This window comes from Anser anser (assembly GCF_964211835.1).
Source record: "Anser anser genome assembly, chromosome: 2".
Classification (NCBI taxonomy): domain Eukaryota; kingdom Metazoa; phylum Chordata; class Aves; order Anseriformes; family Anatidae; genus Anser; species Anser anser.
In genome coordinates, this window is record NC_139721.1 from 105,770,341 (window position 1) to 105,798,305 (window position 27,965).

A 27,965-nucleotide genomic window follows, 5' to 3' on the forward strand; every position below is an offset into this window, starting at 1 on the left:
GGAAAGGGAAAATGGGAGGAGTAGAACAGATCAGTTCTTGTACTGTGGATCATATAAGGAGCTAATGCTAGTAATCATCAGATTATGTGACTTCCTTTTGTGTCCTGATGCTAGGTGAGGACTTAAATGTTGCATGTTTATCATTCTGAATTGGTTGCCACAACAGAAAAGGTGCAATTTTATTTTGTGTGAAAATCAAGAAGCTGTTTTAAGTGTGCTCAGGATTTGTCCGTTTTTCACCAGCCTTCCCCCACTTCACATTTAATATGTAAATCCCCAAAAAAGCTTGGCTGGAAATACTCTGGTTTATCACCTTGAAACTCCTTGTACATATCTCTTATGCAAAATCCTTAGTACACGTAGAAATAGCACTGTCACATATGGAGTTTTTAGGATGCCCAGTCAGCAGCCCAGACCTCATTGCCTGGAGCATATAATTGGTCCTCATTTGGTTAGAGCTGAACACAGACTAATCCAAAAGGTTTGTAATGCATTTTCTAATAACTCTTTTTTCTTTTTCTTTTTCTTTTTTAATTTTTTTTGGTAGTAAAACTCAAACCCAGATGTGCTTCACTTCCAGCTCTTTCCCCATCTCTTAGGATAAAACTGTTGCACTTTTTTTCCTCACACCTTTCTCAGGAGAACCATCTGTCTCAGCTCTGTTTTCCTTTCTTTCTTTTTTTATGACACAGTCTTGCAATTTATATGTCTTTTTTTTTTTTTTTCTAGAAACCCCATTCTTCAAACCCTAAACATTATTCCTATCTGAAAAGGATGCTTTTGAGCAGCCTGGGCCTGGTTCTTAGTCTCTCTCCCTTGAGTATTGTGTTGCTTTGCTCAGCTCAGTAGGAGTTTTTCTATTGACTTCAAGGGCCAGGCTTTAACACCCCTCCCTGCCAACCCAGGGAATGGAAACCTGGTGAAAGGGAATTTGAAGAATCTCAAGGGCTCTGTAGAAATACTCTAGTACAGCGCAAACATGATGCTGCCATGTTCCTTTTTCATGTACTCTCTGCTACCATGGAGGAAATTAAGCTGAATTCTTCACTGCAATGTAAATATTACATGGGATACTGCAGTGAGGTTTTGATGTGCTAAATATTCTCTTTAATACAGCTGGATGATAAAGAGTGCCAGTTTTGTTTCTGCATTGTTGTACTGTACTGAGTGACTTCAGCTACCGCAAGAGATCCTGCTAGAAATAAACCAGCTGCAAGTGGCCCGCTGATTCCTTGGTCGTTAGGACATGTGCTGTGGCTTATGGCTACTATTTTGGGGTTGTATTAGCTGGTATTTTAGAAGTGAGGAAAGCTATTCAGATTTGGGGAGTTGCATCTGTTTCAGCTAGCAAAGGCGGAGGCCTGTGGTCTGCTCATGAAGCCCAGCTACCAGCTTGCAAGCTGGCTGACAGCCACCACGTGCAAAATGTCTGACTTCTAAACTCTCTCTGCTGGCATGGGCTCTGAGGGGAACGCACAGGAGCACACACACGTCTCCTTAGCAGAAGCATGGGGAGTTTGCCATCTCCGTGTTTTGGAGCCAGTCTCTTTTCAGTTGTGCCCAGCAGCAGGACGAGAGGCAACGGGCACAAACTGAAGCACAGGAGGTTCAGGCTCAGAGGGCACTTCTTTGCTGTGAGGGTATCGTTTTAATGATAGCATAGCAGTGAAAACAAGTCACATCAAGGCCTGAAGGTTTCCCTCTTTAATCTGTAATGAAATAGAAAGAAGTAGGGTCTGAAATGTTCTCAGTCTTCAGTCTCCTGAAACAGAGACTTCGGAACTGAGCTCTGGGAACTGGGTGTTAAGACTGTGCTTTCCAAAGCAGTGATTTATTTTTCTTGATTTCCTGTAGAAATTGGGAAGATTGACCAAGATATATATAAATACAACACACCAGGATTCACTGGCTGCCTATCAAGAGTACAGTTCAACCAGATTGCTCCGCTAAAAGCAGCTTTGAGACCTACCAACGCCTCCTCTCACGTCCACATTCAAGGGGAACTGGTGGAATCCAACTGCGGAGCATCTCCACTGACAATCCCACCAATGTCGGCCGCAACTGACCCGTGGCACTTAGATTCAGGTAAGGTGGGCTTTGTTCCACGTTAACTCAGCTGGGCAGTTGAGAGAAAGAAATACATTCACCCTCCTCTGTAAGAAAAGGTGGCATAGAACAGGCATAATGTATAAATGATTAGAGGGCAATACTCACAGTAGGAAATGCAAAACTGGAGTTACACAGATCACTTCTAAATGAAGCTGCAGAATATTTTCTTTGCCTTTTTTTAATCACGGTTACATTTGTGAAGGAACATTACAGCGTTTCGGCAAGTGGGAGTGGTTATCAGTTTCCTTCTTTCTAGTACCTCTAGATTAGAGTTCAGTACCTCTAGATTAGAGTTCAGTAATGCAGATTAGTGTCCTGTGTTCATTACGCATTTGCGTTTTACATGCATTCATAATATATGTGCCACCTCTACATTTTTAATAGGTTGAACAAAACTTCAGTTTCAGGTTTGTACTGCTTTTCATCCTGTATGTTGCATTCTTAATTATAAGTAGAAGAGCCTGGGCTCAAAACACTACAGGAAACTTTAGATATAATCAGAGTTATAACACTGAAGTATTCAGCTTTACTTTTCTTTTCTGTAAGTCTTACACTGTTTGATTCTTGAGTTTTGCACTTGCTGCTATAATAGCACTTTGTAGTATTGGATACACAGTAAGCAGGACATTGCTAGTATAGATAAATAATGCATGGTAGAATTTCTTCTGCTGAATTGCTAACAAGTGAGTATATTGTAGTCAGCTTCATACAAAAAAAAGTAAATCTAATTTTAGGCATAAATGTGTTTATAAAGTGCTGATTTGTTTTCTGAAATGTCTGTTTTCCTTAGGCTATGTTTAATGGAAAATCCCATTAGTCATGATTGCATTCTTCTCGTGCTGGAAACGCTGGAAAGCCAAAACAATTTGCTGATCCCAGCAATCTTATCCTGCTTTATGACTGGCAGTCTTTGAAAGTGTATATTATAACTTACTTTAGAGGGGTTTTTTGCTTATTTTTTCTTGCTGCATGGATGTCATTTTTTAAAAAAATCTGCTCCCTTTAAATTCATATTCAGGGGTACATTGACACTTGTCTCATATTTTGGCCTCACTTATACAGGTGTAAATTAGAACGCATCTGGGCAAGCTGATGGCTTGACAGTGGTTGCCTGTTGTGTTTGGGGATCCATCTAGCTGTCAGTTTTGATGTGAGAGAGGACAGGTTCCTGTTTTCCTTAGAAGCATGTGCCAAGGTCATATCTTTGTCATTTTTTTCTCAAAATCTCAAGCAATTCTTTGTAGCCTTTCTTTTCAGCTCTTCTTCAATAGAGAAGTAGGACAGAGGTTTCTAAGGAGAGGGATATATTCTGGGTCTGAGGGTCCCAAACACAGATGCAGGCAGTATCGTATTCTAAAACCTTTAATTCCCTCCATGCTACCACACCTTCGTAAGACTTCAGTGCATCTCTTCCCCATTTGTAACATGCAATCTCCTACTTGATTTTTTTCATCACAAATCTGAGTAGTCCATTTATTCTCTGAAATTATTAAGTCAGTTTCTATGCAAAGGTTATGTTCTATGCTTCTGTTTCTATAAGAGCACATTACCTGGAGGATACCTCACTGACTCATGTCTTTCAAAAATGTGCCATAAACTTCTCAAGGATGAACTGCTGCAGTGAGTCTTACACAGTTTATGTGGTTTGGTTGTTAATTTTGGTTGGTTTCTTTTTCTTACAGATAATTTGACTGCAAGCTAATAAAATATTGTCTGGATTTACTCAGCATAGCTGAACTGTTCCTAATAGCGCCTGGTGTTAAAAAAGAGGAGGTTCTGTTTGTCCTTGTTGTGTGCTGCTATGCTTGACCTTGTATTCATTTGGTATTGTATTGGAAACCTTTGCTGAGTCAATTCAGCTTTGATCTGACAGATTAAAAATACATTTCTAAATTATAAATTTCTTCTTGATTAGTTGCAGTACTCAAGTGATGTAGCCATCATGAAGGATATCAAGGAAAATGCAATATGCAGTTAGCTTGGCTCAAGTGGTCTGTTAACTTCAGTCCAGTAAAAAAAAAACTATCTTATTGCAATAGTGGGACTTGACTGTTTCAGTCTTGAGCATCCAGAATATGATGGCCAACCTTCACTTCTGGTGATGAGAAGCTTCAGTAAAACTGGGATCCAGGGATTCCTCCTCTTGTCCTCTCCAGTGTTCAGCAGCAATAGAGGGAAAATACCATATTGCTTTGACTGCTTGTAAAGACTGCTTGTAAAGAACTGCCATAAACTAAAGAACACAGTGATGTCAAGTCAGTTATGGTGTGTTATGGGAGTGGTGTTTCACTGGGGCAGGAGTGAAAGGACATTCAGCTGTGTGTGAACAATTCCAGACATTCGCTCTTGGTGAAATATCTGTGATACAAAGAGGAGGTATCACAGCAACTCATTTGGTGATGTCAGATAAGAACAACTCAGGCTTTGTAAAATTATCTCTGGTGGTCTGACACAGCTGGCTCTGTTTCAGCTTCAGGAAAAATATATACTGTAGACTGCATTAAGTTAAACGTAGATGATGGTGTCTGGTAAATTAAAGTGTTTACAGTGTCGCTTTGCATTAGCAAATCGGCAGTTCGCGCTATTTTTTTTTTATGTTTCACAATACCTGCTAGAAAACTTTTAAACAGTTTTACAGTTTTTGTGAATTTATTCCTTCACTAAACTGGCTGAAGGGGCAAAGGGAAGAACCTCTTTGGAGACTCACAGAAACACTTGTGGTGCCAGAGCAAAAGGCACAAGATGTTCACGCTCACTCTGCCACAAAGCAAAGAGTAATCATTTGAAAGCAGCATGTAATCCATTTAATTTTAAATAGATCTTAATAAAACATAAGAGTTGAGAACAGGTGATTAGTAGTGAAAAGAGAAAATGAGAAAAATTATTTGGCAAGTATTAAATGGTATAGATGGTATGGGTCTTATTTGGTGATAAGCTGTGCACTTATCCTGATTCATATTTTGAATTAAGTGTGGATTTATACCTTTGCTTGTCAAATACCATGAAATAGAACTTTGAAAATTGAAACACAGTGAAGAAGAGAGTCAAAGATATGTGTCTAAATAGGACAGGTACCCCCAAAGGCAAATACAATGGCCCTTTCACCTCCAAACTGCAATAATGGATCAGACCTTATGGATAGTTACCAGATGCCAAGCAGGTTCTGCCTGATGAGTGACCTACATGAAATATTCGCCTTAAACTCTTTTATGTACTTACCACATGGACACCTCCTTCTAGCTGCGAAACACTGTGGATGCCCTAACATAAAGGGGGGAAATCATAAAGACACATATCAGTCACTTGCAATTGACCCTTAGAGTTAAGTTTTTGTCAGTAAGAAAGCTTATTGATTTGCTCCCCAGATAAATGGGCCATACAGTGTCTAGATTCACTGTTTTGCACTTGCTATTAGTCTTGAATTCACATATATTTCAAATTTACAATATCAGTTCTTTTATTTTTTTTTTTGTTGTTGTTGCAAAAATGCCACTTCCCTCCCTCCCCACTCCTGCCTGGCATTTTGCCATCCTACTGCAACATTATCATAAACCATTATCTTGTTCAGCTTGTGAGTATTTCTATAATGCATAGTCTTTTCCTGTTGCTATGGTGATCCGTTTTTGGTGGCGATGAAGTGCAGAAATTCAACAAGTCGTTCTTTTCTAGAATGTGACTTTGGTGATTTAAAATGCGACTTTAGTGGTTTAAAAAAAAAAAAAGACAATAATCAAAACCAAGCAGGTCATCAATATAGTTCCTTTCCTGTGTTTTCCTCCCATCTGTATTATCTCAGTTCATGTGAGACAATTGAATTTGCCTTGGTTACATCAAAAGGAGTGTAGGAAGGAGGCAAAAAAGAGTTTGATCAATGACCACATTATTTAAAATATGTCCACCTGTGCATATTGTCTAAAGGCAGTGAACTGCCTGTCTGGCATGTATTTCAAAACAAATGTTAAAATTGTATTTATTTAATTATATTAGCATACATTTTAATATCTATTACTGTAGCATATGTTAAAAAGTTAGTAAGTTTTATGGTTTTTATTATCTCTCAATTAAGATTAGCCAAAGTGTATGTCACTGAGAAATGATACTTCGCTCTGTCTAGGGAAGCAACAAAAGCCACAAAAGATTTTTGTAATTTTGTAGTAAACAAACTCCCAAACCTAAAAAGCCTTGTACACAAAATTGGAAGATTCATATTACTGGGGTGGGGTTGTTCAGTTTGTGGGTATTTTTGCAGAACATAAAAGTACATTGCACAACACAAAGATTCTGCAATGTACTAATGAAGTTTCACTTCCAAACTTTTCTTCTTTATATAAAAGATACAGCAAACCTACTACATGTATGTACCTCTCCATTTTAGGTAAAAGGTGTTCCTACTTGCCAAACTACCTTATTTCGAATTTAATTTTTTTAAAAGTATGACATACCAGAAAAGATGGGATACACAGAAGAGTTTAAAGACCATGCTTTAGCACCTCTAAGCTGCCATCATACTACGTGGCTGCGAGGTGCATTTATTCTCTCGGTATGAACAAAATGGCATCTAGAGTATTTAATACAGGATTTAATTAAACCCACATTTGCTTCAGCATCATTTTTAAAAATTAAATCGAGCAGGATTGAATGTGCAGTGTTTTTTCAAGTAGTGTGATTTTTTTTCTGACAATGGATCTAAACCCTAAAAGCTCTTCACTGTTTTTGTAGAAGGTGAAAGGCCTTGCCTTTTAAGAATTAACAGATTGACATCAAGAAAAGAATTAACAGCTGCTTTGAAATGTATATTGAGCATGTCTGGCAAAACCATTGTATGAAGGCATGCACTGTTGTCATTAAGGTCAAAATGGCTGCCTGATGATTACTCCCTTTTTGTTACAAATTCATCCTTCTTCCTTTAACAAGTGGTGACACGAGAAGAGAATGGGAGGTCTGAATGCAGGCCATATGATCCATGCTCACCTAATAGGCAAACGGATTATCTTTGCTCAGCAAAAGATAACAGGCATTTTCTGGGCTAAGAAAGTGTCAGTGGTGATACTGGTGACAGCGCTGAAGGTCACCCTCCTGGTCCGGGCATCATTAGTTAGGTCCCCATGCTGTGCTCTGACCACTAGGTGCCCATGTGTCAGAGGGCACAGTGATGGTTTTTGAGGAGAAGCTGTGTCAGAAGTGCACTGGCATGGATGTGGCTACAAAGATGGGAAATAACTCTCGCCTTTGTCAATGAATTCACAGTGGGAAGAAAGGACAGAAGTGTTACTTGCTGGGGCAGGAGGCAATTCAGACCTCAAAACTGTCTTAGGTTATGGACAAGTGAACAAAAGGGTCTTTTCTTGGCTGTGGACATTGATGGAATATTGATAGCACATCCTGAGCTTAATGTCCTGTACGCATCAGTGAATTCAACAGCAAAAGGATTAAAATCAATGGTAATGTGAATCAACACTCATTCTCTCCTCCAAGGACAACAGGAGAGCAGATTCCTTTCTCTGTGCTTCCTGCAAGGGGCAAACAAGTGGGGAGGAGGGGGGGACGAAAGAAGAAAGAGGCGCATTGCTTTTGTTTGTGTTTTGTTTGCCTTACACATCTAAACTCTACGTGCTAGCAAAATTAGAAATGGATGTGAAGGCAGTTGCTAGAATAAAATGATGCTCTTCCTTTTTCGAGCATAGCATACAGGATTAGTTATCTGTACTGCGATCAGAGAATGATGCCAGATTCTCTCTTTGAAATTTTCAATGATTAAAGGTGTTGTTTTTTAATTAACATAGCCAGCATGTAAACATTGGGAGGCTCTTTGTCTGCCAGTAAGCTAGTTTTATATTTATACTTCCTATACGAGAGATGGAAGAAGCATTTGCAATCTTCTCTGGAGACCAACAGATTTTTCCCGTCAGATTTCAGTACATTTCTGTAACCACATTTTCTCTGCAAAGAATGACCAGCATTCATCCCCAGTTCTCCCTGGATATTGTCTCAGAAATACATGGCCTTTACCTGATTTGTTTACAAACAGTAAATTATCATTTTTTCAGAGAGCCAGGGATTAAGTCTAACAGAAACTCATACCTCAGTTTCTAAGCCCGGAGTGTTTTTTGCAGGCAAGGTTACATGGTAAACATTGAGATGCAACAGTTTCTATTTTTGTCTTCTCAGTCAAGCAGCTAACTAGGAAGAGCATGTCTGAAATTTGGCACAATCAGTGCTTCCTCCTTAAATGGCTTAATTATGGTGCTTGAATTGCTGTAAAACTCTATTGATTGGGAATAAAAATGCCTTCTTCAGTCTCATGTAGTTCCTTCACACCATTATGTGAAGCTTTCTCTTATCTTTAAAAATACATCATTTCAGTGTGAAGTTTCTGACACTTCGTCTAGCGTATCAGGCAGCTGACAAACTGCCAAGCTGGCATTCATTGAGAGACCAGCATTGTAGATCTTTCATAAGCAGTGATTTGCATGTTAATGCTGCTATCTGACATTAAGACAATAAGGTAGCAATATTAAGAAGAGAATGCTTTCCATCCTCTGCAAAGACTGTATTTTTTCCACAAGTACTAACATTAACTAGGAACATAGTAATAACATAAATGAGGGGGAAAAAGGGGGGGAAAAAAGCATTTATATACCTGAGCACTTCATGTAACTGCCTTCTTTTTCCTTTCCTTAGGCTGAAAAGCACTTTACTTCCTGTGTTAGAGGTTAGACTATGGTCAGCTCATTACTGCTATCAAAGTTTATTTTAGATTCAGACTGTGTATTCTGACCAGTTCCTCATCCCCAGTCCAACCTTTCTTTTTTTCCAGAAGTGTGTGAATGCTAAAAGTGAAAAACCTGATCTTGTAGTTCATATCCTGGCAGTGTGAACACTTTTCTTCCAATGACCTTAATAGAGTCCAGCTCTTTTTTTTTTTCTAATTTTTTTCACTGTCATAAATTTACAGATGTGGGGAACTGAGTGAGAGGAGAGCTTCTTTGTTTTACAAACATGTAGTAAAAAGGCAGTCCCACCCCTCCCCACCAGTACCCATGAAAACAGTATCACAGCCTTTTCTATCACAGAAGAATGAATAACTGCAACTTTTAAAGTGATAATACACAATATCTGAGTCAGCAAACACAATCTATCAAGGTTAGTATCAATTGCTACATTTATTGTTTAATGTGCTACAGGAAAAACAGATCCATCGTGTTATTTGCTCTTGCCATAAGGATGAATCTTTCTTTACTTAAGGTTAGTTCTTTGTTCCTCTTGTTCATTGGGCTGGCTATTTTAGTTTTGTATTTTGTTTCATTCAAATATTCCCTGTGAGTCCATTATCAGTGATTATCTATATAGAGCTAGGCTTTGATCAGCACTTAACTCTACTGTTCCTTTGAGAGCACCGAAGTGTTTCATAATCTACGTTAATTATAAAAGGAAGCTTTTGCTTGTCTTCCTTAACAGGTGAAATGTAAGCCCTGTTCATAAAATTTTCATGAAAGTGATAGCTTAGGTTGGCATTAGTAATACGCTAGTAGTTCTTGTCTGGAGTCATAGTGAGACCCAGTGTTGAACAGATGTTACTACCAGGTATTAAAAGACAGATGAGTTTATGTCTTTGATGAATGGGGGTGCTCTGATGTGCTGCAAATCAACTGGGAATTTGACACAGAAAGTGTTCAAAATAATACATCTGGAACAGGACTTGGTGAAGTTCAAATTTCAGATAAGTGTTCCAAAAGTGATCTTAACTATCTGCTGTCTTATTTTAAAATAAAGAAGAAAATTCTGCAGTATACAGGTACTAGTTATTAAATGTAGAAGGTGTTTTGCCTTCCCACTGCTTTGTACAATTACTACCTTGTGTGCAAAAGAAAGTAGGAAAGTCTCATAAAAGTACCATACAAAGGGATAATCAAGGGAATTGTCTAACCCATCCCAGTGAAGGAATGTACTCCGTGTTTGGTATTTCATCCAGGCTTGATCTGAGGGAGTATAAACTGCAAGGATGAATCTCCTAATAAGGCACAAGCTTTTCTGTACCTTTGCCAGGAAATTTGCTTTTTAATACCAAAATAAAGAATATTGTACTGCCCTCTCAGAGCAAACCATTCTTCATAAAACTCCATTTCCTCCTCTGCTTAAGAGTACGGACAGCAAAGTTTGCCTGCAATATGGAATTAGAAGGTTGATAAAACTCTTGACTGGGAAGCCATGATCTTGACTGATTGTGAAATTGACTCTGAAATCTAGTGGTGGGAATTTGCATTGTAGCAGTTCATTGACCACAGAGTGTTCACTGAATTTTCCCCGAATGCTGTCATTGTTCATTGTTTGCATTTCTATCGTTCATTCCAAAGTTCATGACTTTTTAACAGAAACATCCAACTATTCGTTCTTCTGTAATCCTTAATTACTTTCCCACACTGTCTCAGACTTTTGTACACAAAAGAGCTGTTCAAAGGACAATGTTTCTGTTAAGTCATCATTACAGATTTATTTTTTTTAATTTATGCTTATTTGACATTGGAATAATGGCATGATTGGAGAGATTTCAACAAGTTAAAACACAGATTTTGAGTAGAAAAACTTACGTTTTCCATAGTCTCTGTGCATGTCTGTCTCTCATGCGACTGCTTCAGCATGATGATTGGACAAGATGTCTTCCAGAGGTCCCTTCTAACCTCAGCTATTTTGTGAATTCTAACCTCAGCTATTTTGTGAATATGTCGTTCATTAGAACTGACCTGTGTAACTGGTATTCAAAACACTAAAGATTCAGTGAAAAACTCTTACAAAAATGAAACCTTTCAAAATGTTTTTCACCTAGCAGAAAATATCTAACATAGATAGGTTTAAATAATCAGTTCAAATAACACTACTATGTTAGAGGGTTTTTTTGTTGTTTGTGAATGTTTTTCTGGTCTTGTTCTCCTTCCCTCTCACCCTGTCCCTGCCCTCCCTCTTCCCCACCCTGCAAGGTTGCAGAGGATTGAAGAAATTAGTGGATTTTGATCCAGTGTTGGGAATTTTGTATTCCAAATAACTTACACTGTTGGACACAGAGACAGAGTGATTGTAGTTTTAAAGTGAAAAGCCCTATTTATTTTCTTTTTTGCTCTAAGCTGCATGCGTACACCTGTGTGGGTGTACTCTTTTAGTACTCTGTAACTTAAATGAAAAAAAAAATGTTAATTGTTAACAATCTGTGAACGTGAAGATTCCCATTTCTATAAAGACAGAAGAATGATTCATATTAAGGATACACTTGTAACCCTCTAACATTACAGATAAGGCATCACTAAAAATTCAGAGTAATGACTGATCCTTGTATAGCATGCTAATACAACAGTGAACTTCTACAAACAATATGATTAATAATATATTTTAAATATTTTGTGGGTAGGTGAGTGTGGACTTTAAAAAAAAAAGTAGTGTTTAATATTAAAAATAATGTCGCTTCTCTGTTCTATACTTACACTGATGTCAGTGAGACTTTAAACTCCATTAGCAGAATTTACTTAATGTTAAACATTCCTCCCTCAGAATCTTCTGTCAAATCCCTAGAGAAACAAGGGTCTTCTCCCTCCTTTCTCTGTTTTCAGCTTGGAGAAGTAGTATATAAAGACATATAAAGACAATATTTTTAGTATTGATTGAGATTTTTTTCTTCTTTTTCTGAATTGCTGTATTTCACTTGTCTTGGGAGCTCTTTATAGCCTTGTGCTTAGGCCAAGAATGGGGAGGGTGTAGGCAATGGGACAACCTAGATGGAGCAACTGAAGTCTGTATGTTGTGTTGTACACCTTTGATGAAGGACTGTGTAATAGAATTGTTGACTCCTGCTCAGTCATTCATGTGTATGTGCTTTGAGTTCCTCTTGTAATCTACTCCCTTTGGGAAGGAGAATGAAACTGACTGTACATTAGTTTCTACAATAACGAGTCAAGCAATTAATGAAGTTGTTTATGTACTTGCAGTCTGTAATAAATAGCACTCTGTCATTTGAAACCGTAATAGTACAGTCTCACCTGACTGGCAGAGTTGATATAATTTAACAAGCCCTAGCCAGAGAGCTTATTTTAGTTTTCCTCTGTGTTATGGTTTTGTGGATATATATTAATGAATGGATCTAGTCTCAAATGCTTTCCCAAAATCCTAAAGTGTCAGTGAGTGTTTGCTATCTCTTGTCAATTCCTAAATACCTGGATGTAAAATAGAATTAGGAAGAAGGAATGATAATAGAATTATAAAGTCATAGAATATCCTGAATTGGAAGAGACCACAAGGATCATGGGGTCCAACTCCTGGTTCACACAGGACCACACAAAAAATCAAACCATACGTCCGAGAGCATGGTCAAAATGCTTCTTGAACTCTGGTAGGCTTGGTGCCATGACCTCTTCCCTATTCCCGTGCCCAACCAATCTCTTGGTGAAGAACCTTTTCATAGAACCATGGAATGGTTTGGGTTGGAAGGGACCTTAAAGATCATCTAATTCCAACCGCCCTGCCATGGGCATGGACACCTCCCACTGGACCAGATTGCCCAAATCCCCCATCCAGCCTTGCCTTCAACACTTCCAGGGATGGGGCATCCACAGCTTCTCTGGACAACCTGTTCCAGTGCCTCACCACACTCATAGTAAAGAATTTCTTCCTAATATCTAATCCAAATCCCTCCTCTAGTTTAAATCCATTCACCCTTGTCCTATCAGTACACTCCCTGACAAAGTGTCCCTCCCCAGCTTTCCTGTAGGCCCCGTTTAGGTACCAGAAGGCCACAGTGAGGTATCCCTAGTGCCTTGTCTTCTCCAGGCTGAGCAACCACAACTCCCTCAGCCTGTCTTCATAGGAGAGGTGCTCCAGCCCTCTGATCATCTTCGTGGCCCTCCTCTGGACTCGTTCTAATACTCCCGTGTCCTTCTTGTGCTGGGGGCCCCAGAGCTGAACACAGTACTCAAGGTGGGGTCTCATGAGAGCAGAGTAGAGGGGGACAATCACATCCCTTGACCTGCTGGTCATGCATCTTTTGATGCAGCCCAGGGTATGGGTGGCCTTCTGGGTTGCAAGCACACAGTGCTGGCTCATGTTCAGCTTCTTGTTAACCAACACCTCCAGGTTCTTCTCCTCAGGACTGCTCTCAATCCGTTCTCCACCCAGCCTGTGTGCTTGGGATTGCCCCAGCCCAGGTGCAGAACCCTGCAGTTGGCCTTGTTGAATTTCATGAGGTTTGCACAGGCCCACCTCTCAAACCTGTCTGGTTGACATCCCTTCCCTCCAGCATGTTGATCGCTTGGTGACATCAGAAAACTTGATGAGGGTGAACTCAATCCCACTGTCCATGTCACCAACAAAGATGTTAAATAGAGCCATACCCACCACTAACCCCTGAGTAACTCCGCTCAGCACTGATCTCCACCTGGACATTGAGCTGTTCACCATAACTCTTTGAGTGTAGTCAGTTCCTTACCCACTGCGTGGTCCATCTGTCAAATCCGTGTCTCTCCAAATTAGAGACAAGGATATCATGCGGGACAGTGTCAAATGCTTTGCACAAGTCCAAGTAGATGATGTCAGTTGTCTTCACCTATGCATCAATGCTGTAAACCCATCATAGAAGGCCACCTGTAAGGCATGATCTGCCCTTAGTGAAGCCATGTTGGCTGTCACCAGTCACTGCCTTATTTTCCATGTGCATAGTTTCTTGGAGGATCTGGTTCATGATCCTGCCAGGCACAGAGCTGAGACTGACTGGCCTGTAGTTCCCTGGGTCTTTCTTTTTTTGCTTTTTAGAAATAGGGGTTATGTTTCCCCTCCTCAGTCACTAGGAACTTCACCACTCTGCCACAACTCCTCAAATAGGATGGACAGTGGCTTAGCAACTATATCTGCCAGTTCCCTCAGGGCCTTTGGATGCATCTCATCAGGTCCCATGGACTTGTGCACCTTTAGGTTCCTTAGATGAAGATCCTTAGATCTTGAATCTGATCTTGTCTTACAGTGGGCAGTTCACCATTCTCCCAGTCCCTGCCTTTTCCTTCCGGGAGCTGGGCTGTGTGGCTAGAACTCTTGCTGGTGAAGACTGAGGCAAAAATGTTGTTGAGTACCTCAACCTTCTCCAAATCCTGGGTAATCAGGTATTCCATTTCCTTCTGGAGAGGGCTCACAATTTCCTTAGTCTTCTTTTTATCACTGATGTACCTGTAGAAGCCTTTCTTGTTGCCCAAATTGAATTCTAAAAGGGCTTTGGCTTTCCTAACGTGATCCCTGGCTGCTCGGATAATGTCTGTATCTCCCCCAGGCTATCTGTCCTTGCTTCCAACCTCTGTAGACCTCCTTTTTCTGCTTTTGTTTGGCCAGGAATTCCTTGTTCATCCATGCAGGCTTCCTGGTGTTTTTGCCTGACTTCCTCTTTGTTGGGATACATCACTCTTGAGCTTTGCGGAGGTGATCTGTGAATATTAACCAGCTTTCTTGGGCTTCTCTTCCCTCCAGGGCTTTGTCCCATGGTACTCTACCAAGCAGACCCCTGAAGAGGGCAAAGTCTGCTCTCCCAAAGTCCAGGCTAATGAGCTTGCTGTGCTCCCTTCTCACTGTCTTCAAGATCTTGAGCTGCACTATTTCATGGTCACTGTAGCTAAGGCTGCCGTTGACCTTCATGTTTCCCACCAGCCCCTCCTTGTTGGTGAGAATGAGGTCCAGCACAGCACCTCTCATCGTTGGCTACTCTGTCACTTGGAGAAGGAATTTGTCATCCATGCATTCCAGGAACCTCCTGGATTGCCTATGCGCTGCTGTGCTGTCCCTCCAACAGGTATCAGCATGGTTGAAGTCCTTCATGAGGATGAGGGCTTGTGATCAAGAGGCGGCTTCTATCTGTCTGTAAAGAGCCTCATCTGCTTGTTCTTCCTGATCAGGTGGCCTGTAGCAGACCCCCACTATTTTGTCCCCTGTCCCTTGCCCTCCCATTAATCCTAACCCATAGGCTCTCTGTCCATCCCCAGGCAGATCTCCATGAACTCCAGCTGCTCATTGACATAGAAGGCGACGCTCCCTCCTTTTCTCCCCTGCCTGTCCTTCCTAAAGAGCTTGCTCCATTCCAGCACTCCAGTCATGTGAGAACACATTTGTCATTTGTTGTGACTTTTCCTTCATGAGCCCATGTTGGCTGCTACCAATGACCTCATTGTCCTTCAGGTGTTTTTCAGTAACTCCCGGAATCATTTTCTCCATAATTTCACCAGGCACTGAAGTGAGACTGACAGGCCTGTAATTACCAAGGTTTTCTTTCTTGCCCTTCTTGAAAATTGGAATGACATTTGCCAGCTTCCAGTCAACTGTATCAGCTGTGTTGTGCTCGGAGTTTACACCTGGCAAGTTGAGGTCACGCATAAGTACAAGGGCATCTGATCTAGAGAGAATGATAGTTAGCATAGTTGCTTTTATTTTGTTCTCTCACTTCTACCTTTAATCAATGTCTTGACTGCTGGGGATTTTACATACCTTGTGATCACCAGGTCTAGTTGTTCTGATTGATACTCTAGTTCATATTTATGTAAAAACAGGACTGGTCTTAAGAATGAGAGAACGTCTGCTCTTTCTCAAAATTGTAGTCATCTATAAAGCTGAAAGGTAGCACTAGGACATATGTATCTGTTCTAGGCTGAACAAATCTATTTTCTAGTATTTTCATCCATTCTTTGTTTTAGACCTATGATCACTCTCACTCTTCCATTTTTGAAGCGCATCTAAATTGTATCTTCCTTTATAGGTTGGTGTTTTTAACAAAGACTTCACAACTCAGTAAAAAAGTTCAGTTTAAAAAATAGTTTCCAATAGCTTATATGTAACATTCCTGGTAGTATATGTCAAAATGAGATTTACCTTTTAAACTTCATTATTGGTTCGTTTTTAGGCCTTCGGTGCTGTTCTCTAGCTGAAAATTCTCCACATAGCTTTTTTTTTCTATTTTTCCTCTTACTGAATAGCCATTTGCTGATTTCCCTACCCAAACCCACTTTCTGGACCACTTTTCTACTTTAAGAAAAATTATTTTGCATTTCAATTTTGTGAATTTGCAAAAGGCTTTTACGTGGGATCTATTGTAAAAAAAAATAAACTTACTCTGAAAATTATAGATGCAAATTCTCAGCTACTATAATGAAGCTAAATTATCATTCACTTTGTTGAATCAACCACATCTATCATCTTGAATGTCCAATCCTATTTATGGTCTGTTCATCCAGTCACATCTCCCCTTTAAATTCAGTGAGTGCTTCTGTATTGCAGCTGGCTGTGGCAGCAGCCATGCTGAGCATGCAGGATGATACCACTTCTTGTGCCACATTTTTGTGGTGAACCAGAATTTCAAATTTCACTACAGTGATGGCCAAAACATGGATTTTGCCTGCAGTCAACCCTTAATCATCCTTTTAAGTGCTGTTTACCCTGAGACTAGTAACAGAAAGTTTAAAAGTACAAAACATAAGTTTTTACTCTGTGTTTATTGAAACTATGGCCTCATAAACAGCAGTCCATGAAAGAAAGAGATAGCAAGGTATGCTGTGTCCTTTCACATTATTTAGCTTCAGGATGACCTTATATGAAGCAAACCCAATGGCTTGCTGTGGGAAGACAGGGTATAAAGAACAGCATCATCCAGCTTGGATCCTGGAAGGGAACCAGATAAATTAATATTAGTAAGCCATAGATGAGTTTAGCGTTTCCTGGTACAGTAGTTCAGTGCATCCTTACAATAACTGTAGGTTCTAGGAAAATATCTTTTGGTGTGTTGGCTCTGTGCCACAGAGGAGCAGAGAATTTCAGAGAACTGGCAATTCATCTCTTGGGCCAATACAGAACTGTTTTCCAGCACAGATTGAAAAGCTTTTAACTTTGTTCTTCATGTTTTAATTCATGGAAATGAAACCCTGGCTGCTCAGAAAAACCTGGGGAGGATTCAGAAAAAGCTTCTAAGGCAAGGAGACCTTTTCAGTACAGTCCCCAAACCAATTGGGAATCAGCTGTTCCAAAGCTACCTTTATAGACCAGATAAAAAAGGAAAATGAAATAGCACTATTCATGACCTCAGCTAATAATTAGGTTGCACGGTATGTAAACCAAAATTCCTGCAGTGTCCTCCCCACACCCACATTAAATTACATCCACAACTCACTTGCTGTCCCCAGGGGAAAGAAACTTACTTTGGCTTTTCAGGGTAGCTACATAGAGTAACTGCAGCTTCATGACACCTATTTGCTCTGGGCAAGTCATGATTTGAAGCTGTTGAGGTGCAAGTATCAGGCAGTGAGACAGGTCTTGCTGAGACATATAGTTAAAATTAACGTCACAGTGATAATGGAAGATCTGAACAAGAAAGAGGTGTTCCCAGCTGTGATAGAGAAATGAAGGCACACACTTGTCCATTAGCAACTCATCATGTGCTTCAACTGCATATTATAGCCATGCAAACTAGTTATTATACCACTGTGATTTAGATTCTCATGCAACACGAGTCACTAATAACGATATTCATTTCATCTGACCAATCATTTTAAAACCTCTTAGGAGTTACTCTTCAAAACCTGTGAATGGCACTCTATATTCTTCTGTTCTTCCAGTATCAGTATTACTGTCGCCCTCTTGTCAGCCTGTTCTGACATCTTTACTCATTTTGCTCCTGAATTTCAGAAGAAAGCTTATTATTTGTCTTCTTGACAAAGTTACTTAATATTGTTGAGGAGCCTAACTGTACTAAGGTCAGAGACAAATTACCACATTTTGAATGATGTAACTGCTATCTGAAATACCTGCACTTGGTGTCTGTTGGAGACAGTACTCTCTTGTTAACTCATCTTGAAGCATCAGAGATGTGCCCTCGTATGTTCTCTTCTGCCAAATTGCTGTGGCAGGAGTTACCCTTTTACAGTTCTTAAACGCTTGTTTTGTAGAAGCTACTGCTGTTCAGAAGAACTTCAAGGAAACTTCCAGCTATAAAAGAAGACAGTAATGAGTTCTTTTCTTCCTCCTGTATCCATCTGTAGGAATAAGTTCAGTAAAAAAACTGGTAGAGACACTGCTGCAGCAGAAGCTGTTCTATAACCCAATGTTTGGCAGAGATTTTAGATGTATTTTTTTAGTCCAAAAACTCCTATCAAATCAGATCAGACCTCACACAAGCACGAGAGTAACAGAACGGGAATTCATGAATTATGGTGATATCTGCTAGCACTGACATAGGTGCTCTAAAAATGATACACGAATTTCTAAGCCCATGTTTTTACTACAGCTTTCCTGGTACTCCGGCAGTTGCAGCAGGGCACAATTTATACTACACATTATCCAATTTGATGGTCAACGTTTTTGGAAATGGGTTGTCACCTGACCCCAGACATGTGTTCCTATTTCCTCTTTGTCAGAGATGTTTCGAGTAAGTCAAATCTTGTTAATCTAATATACATCTCTTCCTGAACATATATGATCACTAGATGCAGTGGAACGCAGCCCTGGATGGAAGTATTATCAGGGCCACTCCTAGCAGCAGCTCTCAGACAAGGTCAAGGATGCAGTTTTCCATCATGCTACATGTTCTCCATTATTCTGTGGTGTACTTCGGTGACTGTTAAACATAAACTGTGGTCTCCATCTGCCAGGATTCCCTTGCAGCATAGCTGTTGTGATGTGGCAGCTCAGGAGGGATCATGCTGCCATAAACCAGCAACCTTCCTCTTTCTTCACACTTCTCTAGTGCCATTGCCCTTAAAACAACCTTTAAAAGTAAGATAAAAGGTACTACCCAGTTGTAAGGGAAAGGGGAACTGTGATCGTTGCTGCTGCTAAGATTTCTTTTGTAGGGACAAGGTAGAGTAACTTCAAACCACAGCAGGAAGTGGTGGGACTTGTTACTGGCTGCAGCAATTTGGCAAACTTTATACTTTTCTAAATGGAGTCATTTGGATTTCAGATTTTATGTGATGGGTTGAGGGAGTACGTTTAAAGTTAGGGTTTATTTTCCCACTGCCAGCCCTTCCCTTTCATTGCTGCAAGGATAATATTATGGATACTGTGCCAAGATGTCTCTGTAGGAAAAGTGGTATGGAATCAGATATTTATTTATCTCTTATATTTTTAGACTGTTGTTGTTGTTTTTGAGAAGTGCAGGAATGCTGTTTTCAGAACCTAGAGTACCAGCAAATGTCGAAGGGACAAGTGCCACTGACAAAAACTGCTGGCTAAGCCCCCTCCACTGAGTCCTGAGAAATGTTCTCTTGTGTATCCCGCAGGCGACCAGCCAAACACTAACTGCTGCACACACAGCTGGTTCAACTCTGCCCCTGAGTATACATACAACTCCAGCCCCAAAGCTCTTTACAGGCCCCATGGCAAGCTGAAGCCATTCATTCTTTTGTGCAGCTGCTTCGCAGTACAAAGGGAACTTTATTACGGTTTTTACTCCATGCTAACAGAAATCCAGTTGAATTCCCTTAGCCATTTTCTGAGTATAGGGAATACATCGTTGGCCTGTAAAAGCAACTTATTACAATATCACCTAATCCATTAAACAAGGAAAACACATCTGGATTTTAAATACTGACATAAGAAATAACTCATGTCTTTGATTATTTGAACTGTCTCTATTAAATACTTTTAATGACATTCTCTCTATTCCAAAATCAATACCATAGTCCTGTGGCAAAGAAAGGTATGACTGCAACCACTCACCTAGCTTACATAGTCACGGCAGCATCTAGTTGCTATGTCTGACTATTCAGAAAAATGTGATGACAGGTTGAATGATGAGATTGTCTTTGGAAAGTCTCTGTAATGTTTTCTTAAGGTTAAAACCAAGACCATCGTACCAGTGTGTGATCACACACTTTTGAAAGAAAGGTTATTGATTGCTTTTGTGCTAAAGAAACTGTTTGAATTGATGTTAGTAGAATAACAAAATGAGTTGCTGTATTAGCAGCAGTGCTTATTGAAGGTACCTCCTTTGTTTTATTTTTATTTTCTTTAAGAAGAGGAGGAAGCAAAAAGCTATCAGGGATTAGATAAGTGAAAGATTTTTCTTTCATATTTCTTTAGATAAATAGGGATCAGTTTTCCTTTTCTTTAAATTGTATCTAAAGATGTTGGATGTATTTCTGAACTGTTGTGGAAAGTTTCACTGATATTACAACATTAATCTTTAATTTCCTATTTACAGCCAGTGCTGATTTCCCGTACAACGGTCAAGCTATAGGAGATGGAGTTAACAGAAACTCTGCCATTATTGGAGGTAGGAAAAATGTCTTCTTTACTAAGTGACTTTGCGGCATGACTGTGAAGGCTGAATTGCAGTTGGTAACATATTCAAGCTATTTGCTAAGAATTGACTATGTGAGAAAATTAAATCCGAACAAAGTTAAATAGACATTTATGTAATTCTGTTCAGGTACTTCATTCTAGTGAAATGTTCTGTTCTTACTTAGTTTGTCCCCTCAGATTCAGTTTTAACCAAATTAAAATATTCATATTTGTAATCAACATATAAAGCATGCATGTGGAGAGCTACTGTGGAATTACTTATGTAATTAATTCCCATGAAATGTCAAGAACACTTTTGCATTTATAGCAGATCCAACGTGAGTCTATGCCAAACACTGTTTGTTACACTCTTGACAAAAATCACTCATGATTTTGCCCTGTTTTTTAGGGGCCAGGTTCTGCTATAATTTATGTGCCTGGGAGTCACATTCAGTGTGATGGGTTTCCAGGTGATGTTAAGTAATGCCAGGATTAGCATTAACAATGGTTCTTGAATTATCATTCAGCTGAAGACAGTCTACCGAGCTCTCTCCAGATGTAAGGATCCTGAATATATTACGAACGCATACAATTTTCTCTGTCCTGTCTGTTCATATGAAAGTGTTGCGCCCTAAGTCTCCAGGGAGAGCTTTGCTAGTACATCAAATTCCAAATGCATATAAAAATGTTTTAAAGATCACCCTAATATATTTCAGTCAGTTCTAGGTGCATATAAAATGACAGACTGGTGGTGTGTTGTTTTTTTTTTTTTGTCTTGTAAAGCAACATTGATTGTAGTAGTATGTGCAGTCTAATGGAATTTCTTGTTTCTTTTCCCAAAACCCCAATGTTTTGGGAGCGCTCAGCACCCTCTGCCTCATGGTCAGCAAAGCTCGCCTCTGTAACTAGATATTAATGTCAAAATCTAAATGATGGGGTGAAAGTTACTAGCAGACTCCTCACACTTATTTTTACATAAATATTAGAGTAGTGGAAACCAAGCAGCTGAGGTGACGTTTATCTGCCGAGGTAGCTCAGATCCAGGTTCAGCTCAGAGTAGCTGTGAGACTCTTTCTTTATATCAGAATCTGTAGGTATTCTCCTTTCTAGCGTCATCTTTTCTTTCTTCCTTTGCTCAGGCGTCATTGCTGTGGTGATCTTCACCATCCTCTGCACCTTGGTGTTCCTGATCCGCTACATGTTTCGCCACAAGGGAACCTACCACACCAACGAGGCCAAAGGGGCAGAGTCAGCTGAGAGTGCCGACGCTGCCATCATGAACAATGACCCCAACTTTACGGAGACCATCGACGAAAGCAAGAAGGAATGGCTTATCTAAGCCCATAGGGAGGGGGCCTGGGGTGGGATACAAGCAGGGCCAGGGTGGGACTGGGATGACTCTTGCAGTGGGGAGAGAACACTCTGCGTTGGACGCTTGAGCACATGTATGGTAAAAAGATCAGCACAACTGGAGGAGCAAGTGACAGGAAAAACTACTGAGACTGCAGGAAAAAAAGAATATCGCAAGCATTTAAGAAAAATACTTTTTAATATTTATTTACAACAAATTGCCCCTTCTGTATTCTCACAACTACAACAAAGAGCAGTTTTGCAGCTTCAGCATTGGTTAAAATTTTCGGTAATAACTATTTTTTCTGTATGTGTTTAGAGGCATTCTAAAGAACAAGAAACAGGGCCATTTTTTTACATTTTTTAAAAGCTGTTTAAAATGGGGGTAGTTCTGTCCTGAGAACAAGTCGCAGACCTTTGTTCCCAGCATTGTGTTCCTTCATGGCTGGCCACTTCCCCACAGGCTGCCATCAGCCCTGCACCTTCACTTTATCATGGTTCATTTCGGCGGTGTTGAACCAGGGGTTCAGCGCTGGGAGTGGGACAGAGGGGTGAGCATGGATGCTTAATGCAAATTATACTTGCTGGTTTTTCAGAATGTTGTCAGCCTGTGCCAACCCTGGCAGGATCCATCTTTTTCAACCCAGGCACTTTGTTGATTGTGGACAATTCTCATCAGCTTTGTAAAAATACTGTTATTATGACTACTACTACTACTACCAGAGAGGATGATCATAAAGCACAGGAAGCTTTTTTTTTTTTTTTTTGGTTATTATTATTTTGTTGGACTCTGAGGAAGGATGGTGCCATGCGAGTCTGTAGACCAAGCCTGTTCCTGTATCTTTGGCTATGGTACTGATGATCAGAGGCACCTGCCAGTTTAAGCCCAGCTCTGCCTGTGATGTTCTGGTAAATACTGTCCTTAAGCATAAGCACTGTAGTAGGGAATTAGAGCCAGATGTTGTTTACTTCTGTTTCTTTTTTATAGGCTGTCTCAGAAACATTAGTACAGCTCTAGTTTAAACTCATGGACTTCACTATCACTTCATGATACTTTTTACAGCTCTGGCACAGCAATTAATTTTTTTAATCCCTTGTTTTAGTATCTTTCTGAAGAAAGTCTCTGCTGGCAAAATTCACACAGGCAGGAAGGTGAAGCGACAAAAGCTTGAAAGTTCTGCCCAGAGAGAAAAGCGCACAGCCCTACAGAGGAATTACTTTTCAATACGTAGATTTTCCTGGACTATTACTTGTCTTTGTAAGGCATTTTCAAGAACAGCAAGGACAATGCCAAGTGCAGCATTGTACCCCATGTCCTCTCTCAGACCGGGGAAGTTGCTGTTGGCACCTGAGAAGCAGACAAGCAGCTACAGGAAAGGCAGTGGGGCAGCCTGAAGACCTAATATCCCTTGATGGCAATAAAGTAGCTTTAGCTTGCCCTCTGTATATGTGCATGGTTCTCCAATGGCCTGTTTTGGTAAAAAATTAGGGTCTTAATGGGCAGTTTTTGCAGCGGAACAGAATAAATGAATGAATGTATTGCAAGGCATTTTCTGTGTGCTAAAAGAACAGAAGCAACAACAAGAGTTTCCCTTTAGAAGTATTTAAGCTTGTGACAGTCTTAGATTTGCTTTACCTTTAATATTGCTGGGTTTAATATGCACAGATTTAATCCATTTTTCTTTACAAGAAAGATTTATTTTTCAGATCCAAATCTAAAATTTACTACACTGACCAGTGTTGGCATCTTTAATTCCCTTATCTTTTTAATTATATTTTTCATTATTTTAGTTTATGTTTTAAAATAAAGAAAAAATAATAATAATGGAGAGGGAGGAAGATGTTGGAGCCTTACCTGACAAGAAGTTTGTAAGCACAGTTTTTCAGACAGACACACACAGGGCCAGATAGTTTTGTATAAGGGTGGTAGCATAAAGTCCTCTGCTAGATTCGTTGAACATATGTCAATGTTCTTTTGACCAAATCAAAGCCATTTATTTCTTCTGTTTATGGATTTGGAATTACCATACAAAAAGTTGCCAGTTTCAAGCAAAACTGTTTCTCAGGTAACATTGTATGGCAGAGGGGTTCAGGTAGACGTGAAAGCCACTTCTGTCACTCTTGTGCTCTACAGCCTTTTGCCTTGCCTCCAGGATCAGTATCTCCCTCTCTTGTGCTTAATTAAGTGGATGAGTGACTGTTCATTTTTTCTTATGGATGTAAGATAAGTCTCCACCCCTTTGGAGAATATCAGCTTGGGATAGATCTATCTTGCACCACTAACTATTCAGCAAAATACTTTGGTTGTTCTATGCTGCACAGATGTCTATCTATGACTAGAAAGATGTTCTCTTTTTTGTACGATTTTATATATTTTGATTTTGGTCCACTCTGAAAAACATCCATGCCTCAACTTCAAGTTATCAAGAGAAGTGAATATAGCATCATTTGCATAGGTTGGAATTTGGCTTGCAGCAAAAAAAAAGCTACTTACTAATCTGAATTTAATGTCAGGGAAGGGGGATCAAACTCATGTATCCTAAGAGACTGGAATCCTCTGATGCTAGAGGATGTGGGAGAGAGAGACTTACCAGCCACAGTGCAAATTTGCCAAATACCTCAGCATGGTACTAGAGGGGAAATATGGCTTGGTCTCTGTGCCTAACCAAGTCCTTGGCTAAGATAGGGACTGTTGTTGGATTATGGTAATAGGTTCTGACATCTATTCACTGACTTTCTGAAAGATTACTAGCTAATCTCTTACAACCCTGCAAGCAGAAATGTCTGGAAAACAACCTTTGACCTTTGCACGTGCAATAGTTGTAAATTCGTGTCTTGAACTTGAAAGACAGGATTTACAGTTCTTAAATTAGGTTGCAAGCATCAGCATCTCTCCATTGACTCGACACTGTGGACCTCTTTATGCGAAGCCCGGTAACTCTGTGTTAAAATGTTGACAGTCTTTGATCTTGTTGCAATTTTCCTGATACCATCACTTTCATAACTCTAGAAACTCTTTGAATTAATTATTAGAATCCTTCCTTCCTCTTATACTGGATCTTATACATGATATTTTAGACTAGCAGCTGATCTCTGTGTAGGCTTTTCATGACTGTAGGTGAATTCCTGGCTTCTGGCTTTGTTTTTAATGTTTTGAGAATGTTGTATGCTTAATTATAGGCACTGGCCATTAAGCTGCCTAGGAATGAAGCAGGAGCAGGCTCAGAAAAGTACCTTGTATATTTCTGCTAGCACCAAATCTATTCCGAGGAGTTTTTCCTCTGTGGGCCTATTATTGGAGGTTGCAACAACGTCCATAGTTTATTTCACCTATTCTTATTTGTGCCAAAAATCCATATTATTTGACAGATACTATCCAAATGCCTGTTGTGGGAAAATCTGATGAGTAGAGTGGACCCTGCTTTTATAAAAATCTGTACTTTCCCCCAGAGAATATTAAAAAAAGCAGTCTGGTATCACCTGCTTTTAGCTGTATTACCTATCTGAACTGCACAGGAAAATGTAACCTCTTGCACTGGTTGGGGAACTACAGTGTCCCAGTTGTGTTTATAGCAGGCTTGTTGTGATTCCCCTGGAACTAATGGTAAAACTGCTACCACATGTTGGGAGAGCAAGACTGGGCTGGAGACCAGGAGTCTCTGTGTTAGCAATATTTGGATATTCATTCACAACACATGCAGACCACTAGGAAACGAGTTGTAGAGCTCCAAAGAGCCAAAATGGTGAAAAACTAATCTCGATGTCAACCCAGCCTCAAGGGGAAATCTGCAATCCAATCTGTTGGTTTTGAATCAAGTCTTTCACACACTGCTTATTCCATACTTACTGATAGAAAATTCAGGTGTATTAAATAAGAATATGCGTCTTTAATTGGTACTGGAACTTTTCTGCATTGTATTTTTCTTCTCTTAAACCTTACCTATACCTTTTATATCTCTTGTAGCAGTTACCACTTCAAAGATATGGCAGTATTTTAACATCGTGCTCTAGCTAGCATGATGTATACAAAAGGATGGTTATTATAAATATTTTACTATGACTGCCAGAGCAGTGGTGCATATGTACAAGTTTATTGTAATAAGAATTCAGTATAAAAGAGTCTAGTAAATAATTACATTTTAATTAAAACAGTGTCCTTTAATGACAGATGCATCTAATCACTGGGATATCTGTTGAAATAGGAAGCTATCTCGGTTTGACAAGCAATAGCTTTTAATTTGGTTTCTCCCTTAAATTATTTCACATTCCAGTGAGCATGGTGACTCTGAAAGGTTGTCATCTTTAAAAAGCGGAATCTAGATTCTGTTAATCAGATTTCATTGTCCATCCTAGAGATATGAAACAGAAACCTTGCCTTCTAAAAGCAACAGCATGTAAATTAGAATGAACGAAGGACAACATGTATGTACGCCTAATATCTTCTGTGAATGTCTTTCCTTTTAACTGAAGTTCTATTAGAAATCGGATTGGTAAATAAAAAAAAGAAAAAAAGAAAGCAATTCTAAATAGTTTTAATTACCCTAACAACTTCTTCTTTGGGCTTTGTATGTTCTGATCATTGTCTACATTTTTCCTTCTCTAGTACCAGGAAATCAGTTCGAAAAGACGGAAGTTGGAGAGGCCTTGTAAGAAAGACACAAAGTACGTGAAAAAAGGGACTTCAGTATGCAGTTGTACATAAAAAGAGAAAAAATGAAAACCAGGGAAGAATTACTAAAATGCATGCATGCTCCTCCTGTGTCAGTCAGCCTTGATTGTGTGTTATGGGTGAGAATCATAGAATCACGGCAGGGTTTGGGTTGGAAGGGCCCTTAAAGACCATCTAGTTCCAACCCCCATGCCATGGGCAGGGACACCTCCTACTAGACCAGATGGCTCAAATTCCCCATCCATCCCAGCCTAAAACACTTCCTGGGATGGGGCATCCACAGTTCCTCTGGGCAACCTGTGCCGGTGCCTCACCACTAATAAAATAAATTTCTATAAAATACGTAATTTCCCTATATCTAATCTAAATCTACACTTAATACTGAGCAGTGTAAATCTGTACCTGTTGAAGTGGACTGAGAGTCTGAGCATAGAGTTTTGATGGAGTCAAAATGACTACCTTTCTGATTTTTTTCCATTTCTGAATGCTTTGCAGATAGCAGCAAGCAGTCTGTCACCATTTCTGCTCATGTTTGTTATTGCAGATTCAGTGGCAGTGCCAGCTTCACAAGAGCTACACACTAAAAATGACTGGGTGTGGGTTGTTTGCCTTCCTTTCCTACCACAACTCTGTCCTTTCCTTTATGAAAGTGAGTCTTTTATTGAAGTCAGCAAGAAAAATGTTTGCCCAGCTCAACAGACTTGTGTGATTCATTTAATAAACTACCCTAACAAGCTTTATTTTTTTTATTTTTTATTTTTTTATGAGAAGCATTTTATGAAAGAACTACATTAAGTGCAGTTGAATAACAGTGTGAAATCTAGGCAAAGAAGCACCAGAGCAACAACCACCAGAGTCAGAGGGGCTGTGATTGTTCTAACCTGTTTCTTTCTGCAGCATGAATTGCCTTAACCGCTGTTCCAAAGCCCTGACCCTGTCCGAGACCTTAACCTACTTTGCAGAATATAACTGTGGCAAAGTCCAGTGATGCCTTGTGACCATGTTTTGACTGTTCATTTGTACCGACTGTTGAAACCTCTAGAAGGAGAAAGAGTCATGCGTTCTACAGGTATATTTCCATTCCCCTTCTTTTCCCCACAGATCCCATTTTCAGGGCTGTAGGCTTTCAAAAGGCTTTTGTCTGTAAAACAGACTGAAAGAGTCACTGGAGCAAGTCAATGAATTCTTGAATCAGCCAGAAAGCAATGACTTCAGGTGATTCAAGTCAGGCTGAAGGAGGTATGTAATATAAATAAACTTGTCTGAATAAAGACGAGGTAGTCATCCCCTTTATGCTAATATTCAATCTCTAAACTGTGCATCCTCACACTTACAGTTAGTATGTCACTGAAGCAGTCTGACCTTGCCACAGTCAATAAACCATTCACAAGCTGGCCCAACAACCTGTTACTCTTTTGTCTTAAAAGTCTATGTTAGGTACATGTTTAAAAATAAATGTATGGCTTGCCGTCATAAAGCACTGACGTTTATTGAGGTGACTGGACACCATATCAACAGGCAGTTGTAGTTTATTTCTGTTACAAAACAAAGGTCT

At 39.8% G+C, this 27,965-nt stretch overlaps 1 protein-coding gene across 20 annotated transcripts in view; it reads left to right on the forward strand.

Annotated features, from left to right (window-relative positions):
* CNTNAP2 (contactin associated protein 2) overlaps positions 1 to 27,145 on the forward strand; it is a 1,168,055-nt gene extending 1,140,910 nt beyond the window's left edge. For all 20 annotated transcript variants that reach the window (XM_083826978.1, XM_083826989.1, XM_083826993.1 and 17 more), the window contains 3 exons: positions 1,855 to 2,085; positions 20,312 to 20,383; positions 21,531 to 27,145. In XM_083826978.1, coding sequence (XP_083683104.1) covers positions 1,855 to 2,085; positions 20,312 to 20,383; positions 21,531 to 21,730 — 503 coding nt within the window. In that variant the 3' untranslated portion in view covers positions 21,731 to 27,145. The remainder of the gene's footprint in view (positions 1 to 1,854; positions 2,086 to 20,311; positions 20,384 to 21,530) is intronic.
* Positions 27,146 to 27,965: the final 820 nt, after the last annotated feature.